The 13,550-nt window shown below is 42.4% G+C and overlaps 1 protein-coding gene across 4 annotated transcripts in view; it reads right to left on the reverse strand.

Annotated features, from left to right (window-relative positions):
* Positions 1 to 13,550, reverse strand: part of GRB2 (growth factor receptor bound protein 2) — a 259,767-nt gene that overhangs the window by 231,290 nt on the left and 14,927 nt on the right. For all 4 annotated transcript variants that reach the window (XM_069200139.1, XM_069200142.1, XM_069200141.1 and 1 more), the window contains exon 2: positions 11,397 to 11,693. In XM_069200139.1, coding sequence (XP_069056240.1) covers positions 11,397 to 11,474 — 78 coding nt within the window. In that variant the 5' untranslated portion in view covers positions 11,475 to 11,693. The remainder of the gene's footprint in view (positions 1 to 11,396; positions 11,694 to 13,550) is intronic.

Here is a 13,550-nt window from a genome sequence, read left to right on the forward strand (position 1 = left end):
TCAGAGGAGGTGATGTGGCCTGGTGGCTTTGGCTGCCGACCATGTAAGATGGGGGAACAAGGTTGAATCTTGGCCTCAGCTCAGCAACTGGTGAATCTCGGAACATCTCCCTCTAACGTAGTCTGTGGTGAAGTGCTTTTACTCTTTTGGGCAAGGTTTGTGCTATGTAAATCTGCCAGCAATAAAATGTGAATTCTGACTGTCACCCGTGCTCTGGTATCATTCACCAAGAAATAAGGACATAGCATTAGCTTTTGATGTCAGTAAAATGTAACCATTTAGCAGCTGAATTGCAGTCTGAATCAGAAAAATCTATCAATTACCGTTTCCCTGCTTGAAAAAATTCTCAGATCTTAGGCAAATACATTATTTAACAAGCCTAGATTTTGTTCAAAATCACAAACAAGAAAACTTTCAAAAACACGGGTTCAGAATGTGCACTGTACAAAAACATCTCATGTGTTTGATTTAATACCCTGCAATGTTGCTTAATATGCAATAAGAATCTAAGCAAAATATAGGATACACGTAACCCCTGACATGCCTCCAAGTTCATTAGTAGGTCATCATCATCATCATCATCATCATGGCAGGGTCGCGGTAATGCTTCTCAGTTTCGGTTTAAAAACTCATTACATACTTTTTAAAGAATCCAATACATTATGGTGAAACATGCGCAACTGTTAAAGAAACAAATACATTTTGTTTAATTTAGAATGCACCTTATCAAATTCCAACATTGTCTGTTGCATGATTAACATTCCACATATGTTCAAGGCCTAGCTCGAACACAGGCTCCTAGAGCCAGAGTCGAGCTGTAGTTTAGCTCTCCCTGTTTATTTCTTCACTCGCCCACCGTTATGTTGCTCATTATTACACTATGCGTCTCTGCAGTGTGATATTTAAGAACTCATAGAAAATGGACCCTCATTTTAGCCAACTAGAGCACTGGCCTTCATGTCACAAATACAGAATGCCAATGATTTAATTGTTCATTATAAAACTGTGGGAAGCTACAGTAGAACACTGTTGAATGAACTTCTAGGCTGCTGTTCTGCTTCTGGAAGTACATATTTTATAAGAATATCAGACTTTATTCGTACATGGCTGAGGAAGACAGTGTCAGCGTATAGAAAATGTGCTCTCATTTTAGGTTCTGGAGCACCTTCCATAGTCTTTATGAGGCTATCATGAGAGAAAACCGTTTTCTTTCAAACATGGGTACATCAAATCCCTGAATAGGGTTAGCATTTTTCACAAGATCAAATTACTTTAGAACACAGCACAGTTCATAGAATTAGTGGGATACCACTTACAAATGTTTTCTATTGTGGATAAAATCTGTGATGACCCGTTTTATGTGCCTGTTCTTGTGACCTTCAAACCACTTCAATGTATTTCAATGGGGGCCATGTTCCAGAGTCCTGTTGTAGCTGTCACAACATGTTGTCCATATGTTGTGACAGGTCAAGGAGCCCCTCTCTCCCCCCCACCCACATGTCCCTTGGGGCCAGGATGTGCTCACCTTCCTCTTATATTTTTTTTTTAGCTCACATTTGGGATGGAAGGACTATGCCGCTGAGACCTGTGATGGCTGCCACAGCATATTGTTCAGTTTATGGCCAGCTACTTAAGATTGACAAACTGCCTTTAAAGCGCCCAACCAGAGAATACCTGGTCACCAACAGCAGTCCAGATATCACTATCTCTTTAACCTCTTCACAATCACCAGAGCACCTCTTTAAACACATTTTTTTGTTAAATGTCTGAATAGATTTACACCAAATACCGAGAAGCACACTTTCTCAGTAAAGTTCTAATTTTTTAACCAAATTTGTGGTTATTCCGTTCTACCATGTTTTCCCCTTTCTCGCTTCTCAAAAATCCCTCTGGGGATTAACATGGGAGATCAACTTTTTGGGATCCTTTTGTTTTCTTGACCCCAGCATGACTGATCACCTTGAAACTGTCCAGGACAGAGTGGAGGTGGATGAACTTTTTGGGGGGAAAGATTCAGGACGATATGTCATATGGTGCCAAACTTACTCTTAAAACAACAAAAAAATGTTTATGCAAACACTGGCCGAATGGTAACTACTCAGTGGCAAGTGCTACTGTGTAATTCAGACACACATATACACTTTAAAAAACAGATTAAGAATGAAGTTATAATTCCAAAATAAAAGCGTAAAGCCCTGAAATACCCGTTATGTAAACCGCACATGCCACGCAAACCGTAACTCACACATCAATGGCAATATTTACTATCATTTGGCTTACCCTATGCTTCAACATTCTGCTAGAAAAATAGATTCTGAGGTCAGTGTGAAACCCATGGGTGATCCAGAAAAACTATTGATTTCTGAAAAGTAGACAAAATTCGGAATACAGCAAGGGGTTATGTGTGTAGATCCTTCAAGGTTTTCACAAGGAAAATAACTGTTGAAATAAAAAAATATTGAAAACAAGTAGGAAAAAAAAAAAAAAACAGGCATTTGTGACAACATTTCCATCTGTAACTTTTTGTCACAATGGCCAATTGACAAAAGCAATATACCATTACGTCCACTAGACCCTTCTGGTTGCAGGGATAAACACGGTTTGTAGGTTCGCCAAGAACCTAAGGTACCCAGAGCAAATAACTTAGCTGCACCATACAATGGTTTTCATCCAGTACGGAGTACAGACCAATTCTTATAGCGAAATAGACAGAGTGAAAAATGAGTATCAAGGAAACTTATGTATTTCTGAAAAGGGCACAAGATACAGAGTTTGGGAGCAGTAGTCATTCCCACATATCTGAATTTGGGGGTATCTGTACTAGAGTATGATTTGGAGGGTAGTTTTCAAAATGTCGACATTCTTATACATTGGCTTACATATGAAAGTCATAAATACAGCAAAAACAGTTTGGTAATAACAAATGTTCTACACTTCCCACCATCCTCACCATAAAAATGGTAGCTCACTTGTGTGGCTAGACCTAGTTCCCACGACAGGAAACAGCCAAAAATGGAACACGAAGGCATCACATTTTTCCACCGAAAACTGACCTTTTCTCAATGTGGGTACCTCTAGATTTTGGACCCTAGCTTAGCGAGCACCTAAGGAAAGCTAACAAACCAGCACATTTTTTTTTAAAACAAGATACCCAGGGGATTCCAGGAAGGGGTGACTTGTTTGGCTTGCCCCAGATTTTCTTAGCCAGAAGCAAATCTCAAACTGACTAAAGAATACATTTTCTGCATATATTTTGTGATGTGAGGTTCTGGAATCTGTGTAGAGCCACAAACGTCCTACCACCTAGCACTCTCCGAGGTCTCCTGATACAAATGGTACCTCACTTGTGTAAGTAGGCCTAGTGCACATGACAACGAAGGGCCTAAAACACAATGTACAGACATCAACATTTTCCGTCACAAAAATTACCTGATTTAGCAATGGGGTAGCTGTGATTTTTTAGGCCAGGGGTCAGTGGCCGCCCAGGGAAAAAAGCCAGATATTTCTTAGACAAGGGAAGTCTAGGGTGGTGGGCCTCTTGCAGATCTCACAAAGTTTTCTGACCCACAATGCCCTGCACAGCTCAAACTCTACCAACAATTTTGCATTTTCATTGCATTTTTGTGGTGTAAACTTTGAGTCACCAGAAGTCCTAAAAATGGTTACCACCCAGTGTTACCCCACTTGTCCCAATAAAAGTGCGATTTCACTTGTGTAGCGAGGTCTAGTGCCCGCGATGAGCATCCATCAAACCAAGATCAATGGGACCCTATTAGTGTCTAGTTTACAGAAATGCCTAGGTTTTGAAGTTTTTACCTGGTGCAGCTGAGCAGAGCTTGAAATAAAATAGCACAATATTGGGATTTAGCCCCACTCTGCTACCCATAAGTTAAAAAATTAAAAAAATGTATAGAAATTTTTGTCAACACAAATAAAAATTTCCACTCTTGCAATAGGGGCAGAACTGCTGTAGTCTTCACAGGGGCAGAAAAACTCTATTGCCCAGTCTGAGGTGGAGGCATTAGCTCGATAACAGAGTCACCCTAGCCTTTTGTTTGTTGCGGTGTTCTAGTGAAATCCCTGGTGTCTAGTGGTCTTTCTGTCACCCAGGGGTACATTTGGGGTAAATAATCTCAATCTAACCTCAGGGGCAGAAAGACTGATGAACCTGGTCTGGGGTGGTATCAGGGCAAGATGTCTGGGTGAGCCACCTGCCACATTTGTCACTGTTTAGGCCTATTTTTCCCCCGGTGTCGAGTGACCTTTCAGTCCCTCGGGGGCAGATTTTGTGTAGACACTCTCAATCCACCCCTTCCCGCTGGCAGGGACAGGACATAAACACTTATGCACCTATTATGAGATGGGAACATAGCACAGTGCCTGGGAGAGAGGCCCCACATCTCCTTTTTGTGGTGGAAAAAAGGGTGTGGGGCTCATCCAGGCATTACACCTTGCTTTCACCCAGAATGGGTGAATCCGTGTTAGCCACACACAGGGGGTGGACTGAAGGTGTTTACTCTAAATATGCCCCTGGGGGACAGATAAGACAGTGGACACCAGAGAAGAGAAGGCACAAAAAAGGGGGTAGAGGCGGCTCACCCAGGTATCACTGCGTGCTCCCACCACAGAAAAAGGAACAGAAGTCTTTCTGCTCCCCTGTCTCTTAACACATTTTTCAACTGGAATCCCTTGCAAACCTCAATCTTCCTAAAAAAATTAAAAAAAACTATTTTCCTCACATTTCTGTGATGGAAAGTTTTAGAATCTGCAGAAAGCCACAAACTTCCTTCCACCTGGCATGATCCCTGAACCCCCTACCAATGATCCCACCTCCAGATAAAAAGGGTACCTCACTTGTGGGGGTAGACCCAGTGCCCATGACAGGCAACAGCCCAGAACGCAACATGGATGCAGTGTATTTTTCCACACAAAAACCAACCCTCTTTTCCCAATGTGGGTAGCTCTAGATTTTGGACCCTAGTTCAGCTGGCACCTAGGGAAACCTAGCCGACCTGCACAATTTTTAAAACTAGAAACCTAGAGGAATCCAGAATGGTGTAACTTGTGCGCATCTCATTATTCTTTTTCTTTTCCCCCTAATGCCCTGGAAACCTGAAATTATGCCAGAAATCACATTTTCCTTACATATCTGTGATGGAAACATTCAGAATCCGTAGGAATCAACTGAATTCCTACAATCCAGCATTGCCTCACCTGTGCGAATATAAATTCTGCCCAACTTTTGTGACTGAGCCTAGTGCCGCTACAGGAACAGGTCAAACCAACAACGAGAGCCCTCCTTTTGACCACATTGGTCCCATTCCCATCGCTGGCACTGGGTGCAGTTACACAAGTGAGGCAGAAATTTTATCCGTACAAATGGGGCAATGCTGGGCGGACAGGAATTTTGTTGGATTCTGGAAGTTTCCATCACAGAAATGTAGGGAAAATGTGTGATTTTTGGCAAAGTTGAAGGTTTGCAGGGCATCGTGGGTAGGAAAATGGTGTGGGGTGCAAGTGAAGCACACCACTCTGGACTCCCGCAGATGTTTAGTTTTCATAAGGGTCTGGTAGGTTTTTCCAGCTGGCAGTGTATCCAAATAGTGCAGTCACTCACCATTGCAAATGGGATTATACTGGGAGCTAGAAAAGCTCTCCTAGCCCATATGTTAAATCAACACCCAGAAGAGTCAAAATGCCCACTTGCTTATCATTGGAATGAGATGCTTTACTCTGCATGGGGAGCAGCGAGGTTGCCCCCTTCAGCTTGGGTGGGGGCAGGACCATGGTCGTGGGCAGACCCCACCCCTCTATTTTATCTAATTCCCCTGTGTCTAGTAGGCTGTCTGCTCCACCACCCCCCCTGGAGAGCTGATTGGGGGTAATTATCTCCATCTGCCCCCCCCCCCCCCCAGGGGCACAGAAAGACTGTCATTTATTTGGGGTGGGGGCATGGCCATGCCTATAGTGTGTATTTCCCCACCCCTCTTTTTTTTTTCTTTAAAAAAGTGTTCTCGAGCATCAAGTGTGCTTTCTACCCCCCGGACGGGCATGTCAGGTGTAATTATCCTATCTGCCCCCCTGGAAGGGGCAGTGGAGGAGTCTTTGGTAATAACCCACAACCTCCCACTCACGGGGCAGATTAGGGTAATAACCCACAACCTCTCTCCCAGGGAGGGCAGAGAGACTGTGCTTATTGTTTTTTTTTTGGGGGGGGGGGTGATTGCGGTGCCTATTCTAGGTGGTCACCACCTTTTCCTTAAAAAAATAAATTAAAAAAAATAAAAAAAAGTCCCTGTTGCCTAATGGTTTCTACCCCCCCCCCCCTTTTAACTGGTTGGGGCAGATTAGACGCTATTGATCCCATCTGCCACTTAGGGGGAGCAGGATGACTGGTTTAATGGGGGGGAATTAAAAGGCCTAAGGGACTGATCCCACCTCCCTGATGTCTAGCGGTGGATCCCTGCTTGGGGATCGCCCTCCTTAGGTCCCCAGCTTTCACTAATGACTCACTGGGGGGTCCTCGGATTCCAATAATGATTCTGCGGGAGTCCCCGGAATCCAGTATTGATAAAGTGGGAGATCCACAGAAGTCAAAAGGTTGGGAACCACTGCACTAGGAAAAGGTACCTTAATAAAGGGGAGATTCTCCTCTTTCCAACAGTACCTCTCCCCTTGAATTAGGGGCTCAGGGGGCTGAGATTTGCCCCTGAGCACCAAAGAAAATGAAAGCAAATGAGCTCACCGGCTTAATTTACTTAACTATCCCTCTAATGACGTTGGCGCCCCTGATTGTCATTACAGGGAGAGGATTTCTTCAATCTTGGTTGCTGGGAAGCTCTTCCCCAAAAAATACTGAAAATAAATACCTCTGGTGCCCGCATCAGAGGGATTTCCTGCCTTGTGTGCCGGGTGGTTCTGAGCCATCCTGCACACTTGAGCAGTGTGTGCGCGAACAGCTCCCGGACTTCCTGCGCACACAAGGGATTAAGCTTGAAAGGGCATTATTTGGTTGTATATAAATATACATAGTTCACAAAAAGATAGATCACAGCAAAGCCAACGTTAGTCACTACAATGCAACAGGAATTATAAATTGCAAATGATACAATGAACTAGTGCAGGGAGTTGTGTGCATTCATGCTGAGGGAGAAATACACAGTTGGTCAATCTGCTCTGACTCTGCTTGGGCTACCTTGAAAATGTATGAGTTCTTGTACCTCTTCATACTCTTAGACATGCTGTGATCTGATTTATGTCACAGATACTGAAAACTAAGCTGCTTTCTAAGGTTTTTTCTGGAGTAATTCTGGCGTCAGTGTCCTGAGGTAACTACCCATTCTAGGAGATGCAGATAGAACTGGCTACAGAGAACCGACAGAAAGCTGTAGAGCGTGGTTTGGTGTGTGACAGATTCCATACCGGCTGACATGCGTAGGAGAGACTGGTCAATACCTACAACTTCAGAGCTCTGGTTCAAAGATAGATGTGCATGAACAAGCCCACTTGAAAGATCTGGATAATCGTAAAGATGGGGGAAAAAAAAAATCAAGAGTACCCACAACAGGGTTAATTGAGGGTAGTGCTCAGAAACTGAAGAAATTACAAACACATGAGCCAACTGCAAAAGTGCAACCCAAGATTGATGGGATTGACACCTAACGAAAAAAGACAAAAGATTTCAGAATGAAATGAAACTTTCCGCAGCACTAAAGAGAACATGAAGAAGCCAAAGAAACAACGAGCACCAAAAGAATTAAACAAACAAACCAAAAAAAAGATTCTGCAATGCAATAGGTCTGGCATTTGCTTGAGTTAGAGCTTTTGGCGCTGAAAATGTATTACTAGACTTTTCTTGCCACATAAATTGGTCAACCCTGCCACATAATTTGGTCCTCTCTACCACATAATTCCAGTGGCCCTGCACATAACTAAAGCACTTCCATTTATTACAGAGTCTTGCCCTGATGCGCCTGAACATTCCTTTGAATGTTTTTAGTACAATTTTCTTATAATTTATTTTTAATGTGTGTGATGTGTGAGGGACTGTTACTGACATTTTCAGAGAAATGTTGTGTTAGTTTAATGCAGCACTGATAAAAAAGAAGGTTCTTTAAGACCAAAACTGGACCTCACATATGAGAAATGGTAGGGTGTCACAAAGGTTAGTTGAAGTAATATTAAGGAGCAGCTGCAGTGTTCCCAGTATTGAAGACACACATCACTATCCCTGAATATTAGATGTAAACACATTAAGAATTTGGATGGGTGTGCCTGTGCCTCGTCAGTGACCTGGCCAAAGAGGGCGAGAAACAGCTGGAATTGGATCATGAATTCAAATCGGTTACGAAAATAAGTTTGGCCCAGGGACCTCAAAATCCTTAAGATGCCCAGGGGAAACCTAGGGCGTAAGTATGATAAATGTGGTTGCACAAGTAGGGAAATGGATTAGGCTGAAGTTGTCAGTAGCTGGGAGAGTACATCTTATGAAGATGGTTCTTCTCCTGAAAAGCGTTCGCTAAAGAGTTTAAGACAGACGTGTGAGCTTTAAATGGGGCAAAATTGAGTCACGACAGCTAACATCTCCTCGCGGCTATTACTAAGAAGAATTTGGAACTGGAGGGGCAGCTTTTAATCAATGTGATAAGCGTCAATCTGTGTAAACACACTTTTGCATCCCATGCTTTCAGTGGCTGAAAGAGACTATTATATGGGAAACAGTGCGCAGGAGAGGGGCTTGAGGGGAAGCAGAAAGAGAGAAGAATGTGGATTTGTTGGTGTACTAAGTGGGATAAAGCACATTACTTTGTGAAATGACCAACCTTTTTGAAGTCTTTCCAAGCAGAGAGAGGGAAAAAGTGTGGATGCATTTTTGCCTCTGTGTAAAAATTCCTGGTGAAATCAAAGACATGGCACCATAGCCTACAGAAAGCACCTTTCAATGCCACAGAGGATGGCAGAGTATACATCTTAAAGTGACTTAAATCTTGCCATTTATGTGAATTACAGGTGCTGGACAATTTATGGCTTACATTTTTCTCCAAGATCACTGCAGTTATTTTGCAGTTTTATATAGCACGAACTTGACCAGCAGGCACTGAAGGGCTTTACAGGAGCACCAATTATATTACACAAGTGCAGATTCATTTTATGGGGGCACGGGGATATTAAGTGAATTGTTCAGAATCACAGGATGGTGAACCAACGCTGATACTTGAACCTTCTTCCCCAGTTACAAAGGAAGCAGCTTTGGAGCTACGCCACATTTGAGACATTTGTTGACGAAGAGCATTAATTATAGTTGAAATGCTTTGGATTGCATAGACCAAAAAAAACAAAAAAAACAATTAAGTAAAGCATGTGAAACGTAATCAGGAAGAACATGGTTACGTTAACGCTTTTACACATATACTGTGCTGGCTGGAGAAAAAAAACTGCAATATTTACCGTTCTAATGTACACAAAGCAGGAAAGGGTAGGCTACCCCAAGCTGCCCCTATGTGCTGAGGAGTAAAACTGAATTATGAAGCACAAACATTGATCATGGGAATGATATTCCTCAAAAGCCGTATCGCTAAAAATATCAATATCCATAATTTTGTATGTCATATACTACAACAATTTTTAGATCTACGGTTTTGGCTACAAACAGAATAGGCAAACAGGATAGAAACTATGTATTTTTATTCAGTTCATTTACAGTATATTAAAGATATAAAACCAGATACAAAAAAAGGAAGTTAACTATGTGCCCCATGGGACCTCTTTTGGCCACATAAGATACTACACCCTGCTAACCTGAATTCCACACATCCCCAATGACTTTCGGGTGCTGTGCTGAAAAATGAAGCACGGCGCCCGTTTTGTGAAAAGTTTTACGCTGTGCATTCAGGTTATGAGAGAGGGGAGACAAAAGTAATATGCTGGCTGAAAGAGAGAATGCTAGAATAAGTAAAGCATGTGAAATGTAAGCAGGACCAACATGTTTATGTTAGCTGAGAGCAAGAATGCTCTGCAAATGAAAAGGGAAGCTTCGAAAATGAGCAGGAAACCAAGGGGAAAAAAAAGTCCCCCAAAGAACAGATAAACACAATAAAGCGTAATTACACAGTAGTTAATCCCTGTTCTCAAAGAGAAAAAGGAGGGACAAAGATGCATGACTGACTGCTAGCAAGTGTTTTTTAATGACACTGAAACAAACAAATGAAATGACTAATCCCACAGAAGTATACAAGAGACCTTACCCTTAAACTAAAAATTTAAATTAAAAACACTGCCAAATGCAGCAAATTTAGGCTTAAATAATTTTAACGAAAAAAAGATGGCTATTATCACCTTGTAACTGAACCCATGACATTTCAACACTCATAATTGGCCCAATTCAACCCAAATTAAGCAAATACCTGTCTTCCTAATACCGAAACAGAACAAACGAATGAGTACTATAAAAGTGGATACTACTGCCACCTGTTATTTACAGTGCTTATAAACACTGGAGGGTGAAATACTATATGAAAACAAGAAACACTGGGAAGAATGACAAACATGTAGCCCGAATTTATCAGTGAGTTGCCCAGGCGATGAGTAGCCCCACTGACTCTGCAGAAGAAAACATACCATGTTCTTGTTTTGGGGTTACTTCTATCTCTTGCTCATTAAAACAATATTTCACAAACCCAGTCCATACAATGTGCTAATCTCCTCTGAAGTCCAGAGTGAAGTGATTAAGCTATTACTATTAGTTCCAGCTGATTCTTGATTATGATCTGCACTATCAGCATGAAGTCCTTGCACTGCATTACTATTATTCATAATGTACAGTAAAAATTGTAACATGACTGCTTTCCTTCTTATAACACCCAATGGATTCTCTTTTCTTGATTGTACTATGTATAATAATGCAGCGATGTCTTATTTTTTAAATGGTTTTAAATTTGAAACTGTAAGTAAATACAAACCCAGTCCTGATGGGCTTAACTGCATCCACCACAGACAGTGTAAGATATATACCTTTATGTCTGTGAAATTTCGTGAAGGACCTTGGCCTGAGGTGGTCATTATCCATTTGTGTTCATTTTAATTAGGCTAACACATTCTATTTTCCAGCTAAGCATCACACTCCCAAAAAATATCAAAGCATGATTCCTGTAAGCAGGCAAAACGCACATTTGCATAAATATCAAACCTGAACTCATCAAAGTCTAAGCAAAGAAAGGCATCAGAATGCAAATTCACAAATGTGATTCGTAGACTAAAAGAACAGTTGAATCAAACTGAGTTTCCAGAGGTCAAATATTGAAGAGCACTTTAGAATACAGCCGATCTACTCAAGATTTCATTCTAGGTTAGTACCCGATCAGCAGAGGAGGGGTCAATTTTGAGCAAGACTATCTTACCTTCAGAACGTCACCCCTCTTGAAGCTCAGCTCATCATCTGCTGTGGCTTTGAAGTCGTACTTGGCAATTGCTTCCATTCTCAAAGTGTTTTATTGTTCCTAAAATCCCAAGATGGGGCAGAGAGAGCCAACGCTACCTCCCCACAGCCTGTGCTGGCAGCAGCAGCACCTTTTTCCTGACAAATGCCGTTTTGGTTCCGTAACTCGGTTGAGGAATGATCCAAGGCTAGGCCAGCTTCTCCTGCCCAGTAGTCTGTGCCAAGGAACGATTCACATCAGAGAAGAGAGTTGTTTTATCTGGAAAGAGACAAGAGTCACTGGTAAGAAAGAGTTGGAGGGCTGGTGCCCGAGAAATTGGTTTCATTTTTGGAGACCCCCTCTAAGATTAGTGCCCTAATCTCCACAGCCATACTGCCCATCTCTGTGTTCTGTTGAACCCAATCAAGAGATCAGATCCCAACTAACAAAGCAGACAAAAATGTACCAGGTAAACAACACTTACTAGACAATGCCAAAGAGCTACTCTCCTGCACTGTCTACACTCACTAGTTCAGTGCCTAAGTTTTTGGGGAAAAAAAGCAAACAATCTCATTTTAAGAACATTCATAAATGCAGCAAATTTAGGATAGAAGATTCATAACTAAAGAAATAAAAAAAATGTCAATACCACTTTGTAATAATTTCATGACATTTCAACACTCAGTAGACACAGTGCCATTCAAATTAAACTAATACCTGCCTCCCTTCTGCATGCCAAATACTCCTTGCCCCTTCCAGAACAGTGCCCTGGCCCAGACAACTCGCTTCTCTATCTTCCCGCCCGCTAGACAGGACCCCCAATCCCTCCTTCACAGTTAACTATTGGGTGGCAATTCTGGTCTTTAAATTTTCTGTCTTCTGGCTGTATTGTGGTGGAGCATTATGCTCTAAAAGGACTTGCTTAACTGGCAGACATGTGCATTGTTGTGGTTCTTCTCCTGGTGCACAATGGGTATTTCACCTACTATGGGCTCTTTAGCAATCTCATCTTCAGGAATTTTAGCAACCTAGCCCATTTTCCATTTAATCATCTGCAGGATTTCCCCCCAGAATGTAGTCACTCTAGGAACAACCATAGAAGAGCTGTGACAGGCCATAACCCCTTCACCACGTGTGATTGAAACATGTACACCACTACGACAACACCACCAACAGAACTACTTACAAAGCTGCACTCTGATGCTATTACTAACAAATTAGAGACACCAAGAAAAAGGCACTAGCAGACCACATCGAAAGAAGTCCCAACAGCTGCAAGGAGATCTTTTTGATCAGCAAGGATTTTACCTCACCCTCAGCCACAGACAACAACACTGCTGCCTCCCAACAACTCCACAACAACCTAACCAACTTCTGTTGGATCGCAAACACCCACAGCAATTTCGCAGATCAACCCAACCCCAGAGAATTGTTCGATAACCACCCACCACCAACCAAAAACGGCCACCTGACCGAATGGACAATCCTCACAAGAAACGGACCATTCACTCAGGGACCCCAACGGACCCACAGTCCCACCACATCTACAACCTGGAAACATTACCAATCAGCATCACTTCAACCCACATCATCAACACCTCAATCACGACTGCCACTTTCCCAGATGAATCGAAACTTGCAGAAATCAACACCCTACTCAAAAAGCCCACTGACAACCTGAATCAAATGAGCACATTCTGACTTATCTCCCTGCTCCCCTATTCACCCAAAGTGATTGAGGAGGCCTTTAACAAGCAACTCATATCCCACCTCGGACTTCACCGTCTTCTAGAAAAACACAATTAGGATTCAGAAAGAACCACAGCACTGAAAGAGCACTCATCTCAGTCAATGATATTCGCAACACCCTGGATAGAGGAGAGACAGCAGCCCTCATTCTGCTCAACCTCTCCAAAGTCTTCAACATTGTCTCCCACAACACCATCATCAGAAGACTCCATGAGAATGGCATAAAAGGATCTGCTCTCAAATTGATCTGTTTGTTCCTCATGTGAAGAACCCAAAGGGTCAGGCTGCCACCTTTCAGATCAAAGACCAAGAAACTGATATGTGGAGTCCCACAGGGATGGTCCCCCAGCCCCCACCCTTTTCAACATTTACATGACAAGGCTCGCC

The sequence above is a fragment of the Pleurodeles waltl genome, chromosome 7 (genome assembly GCF_031143425.1).
Source record: "Pleurodeles waltl isolate 20211129_DDA chromosome 7, aPleWal1.hap1.20221129, whole genome shotgun sequence".
Lineage (NCBI taxonomy): Eukaryota > Metazoa > Chordata > Amphibia > Caudata > Salamandridae > Pleurodeles > Pleurodeles waltl.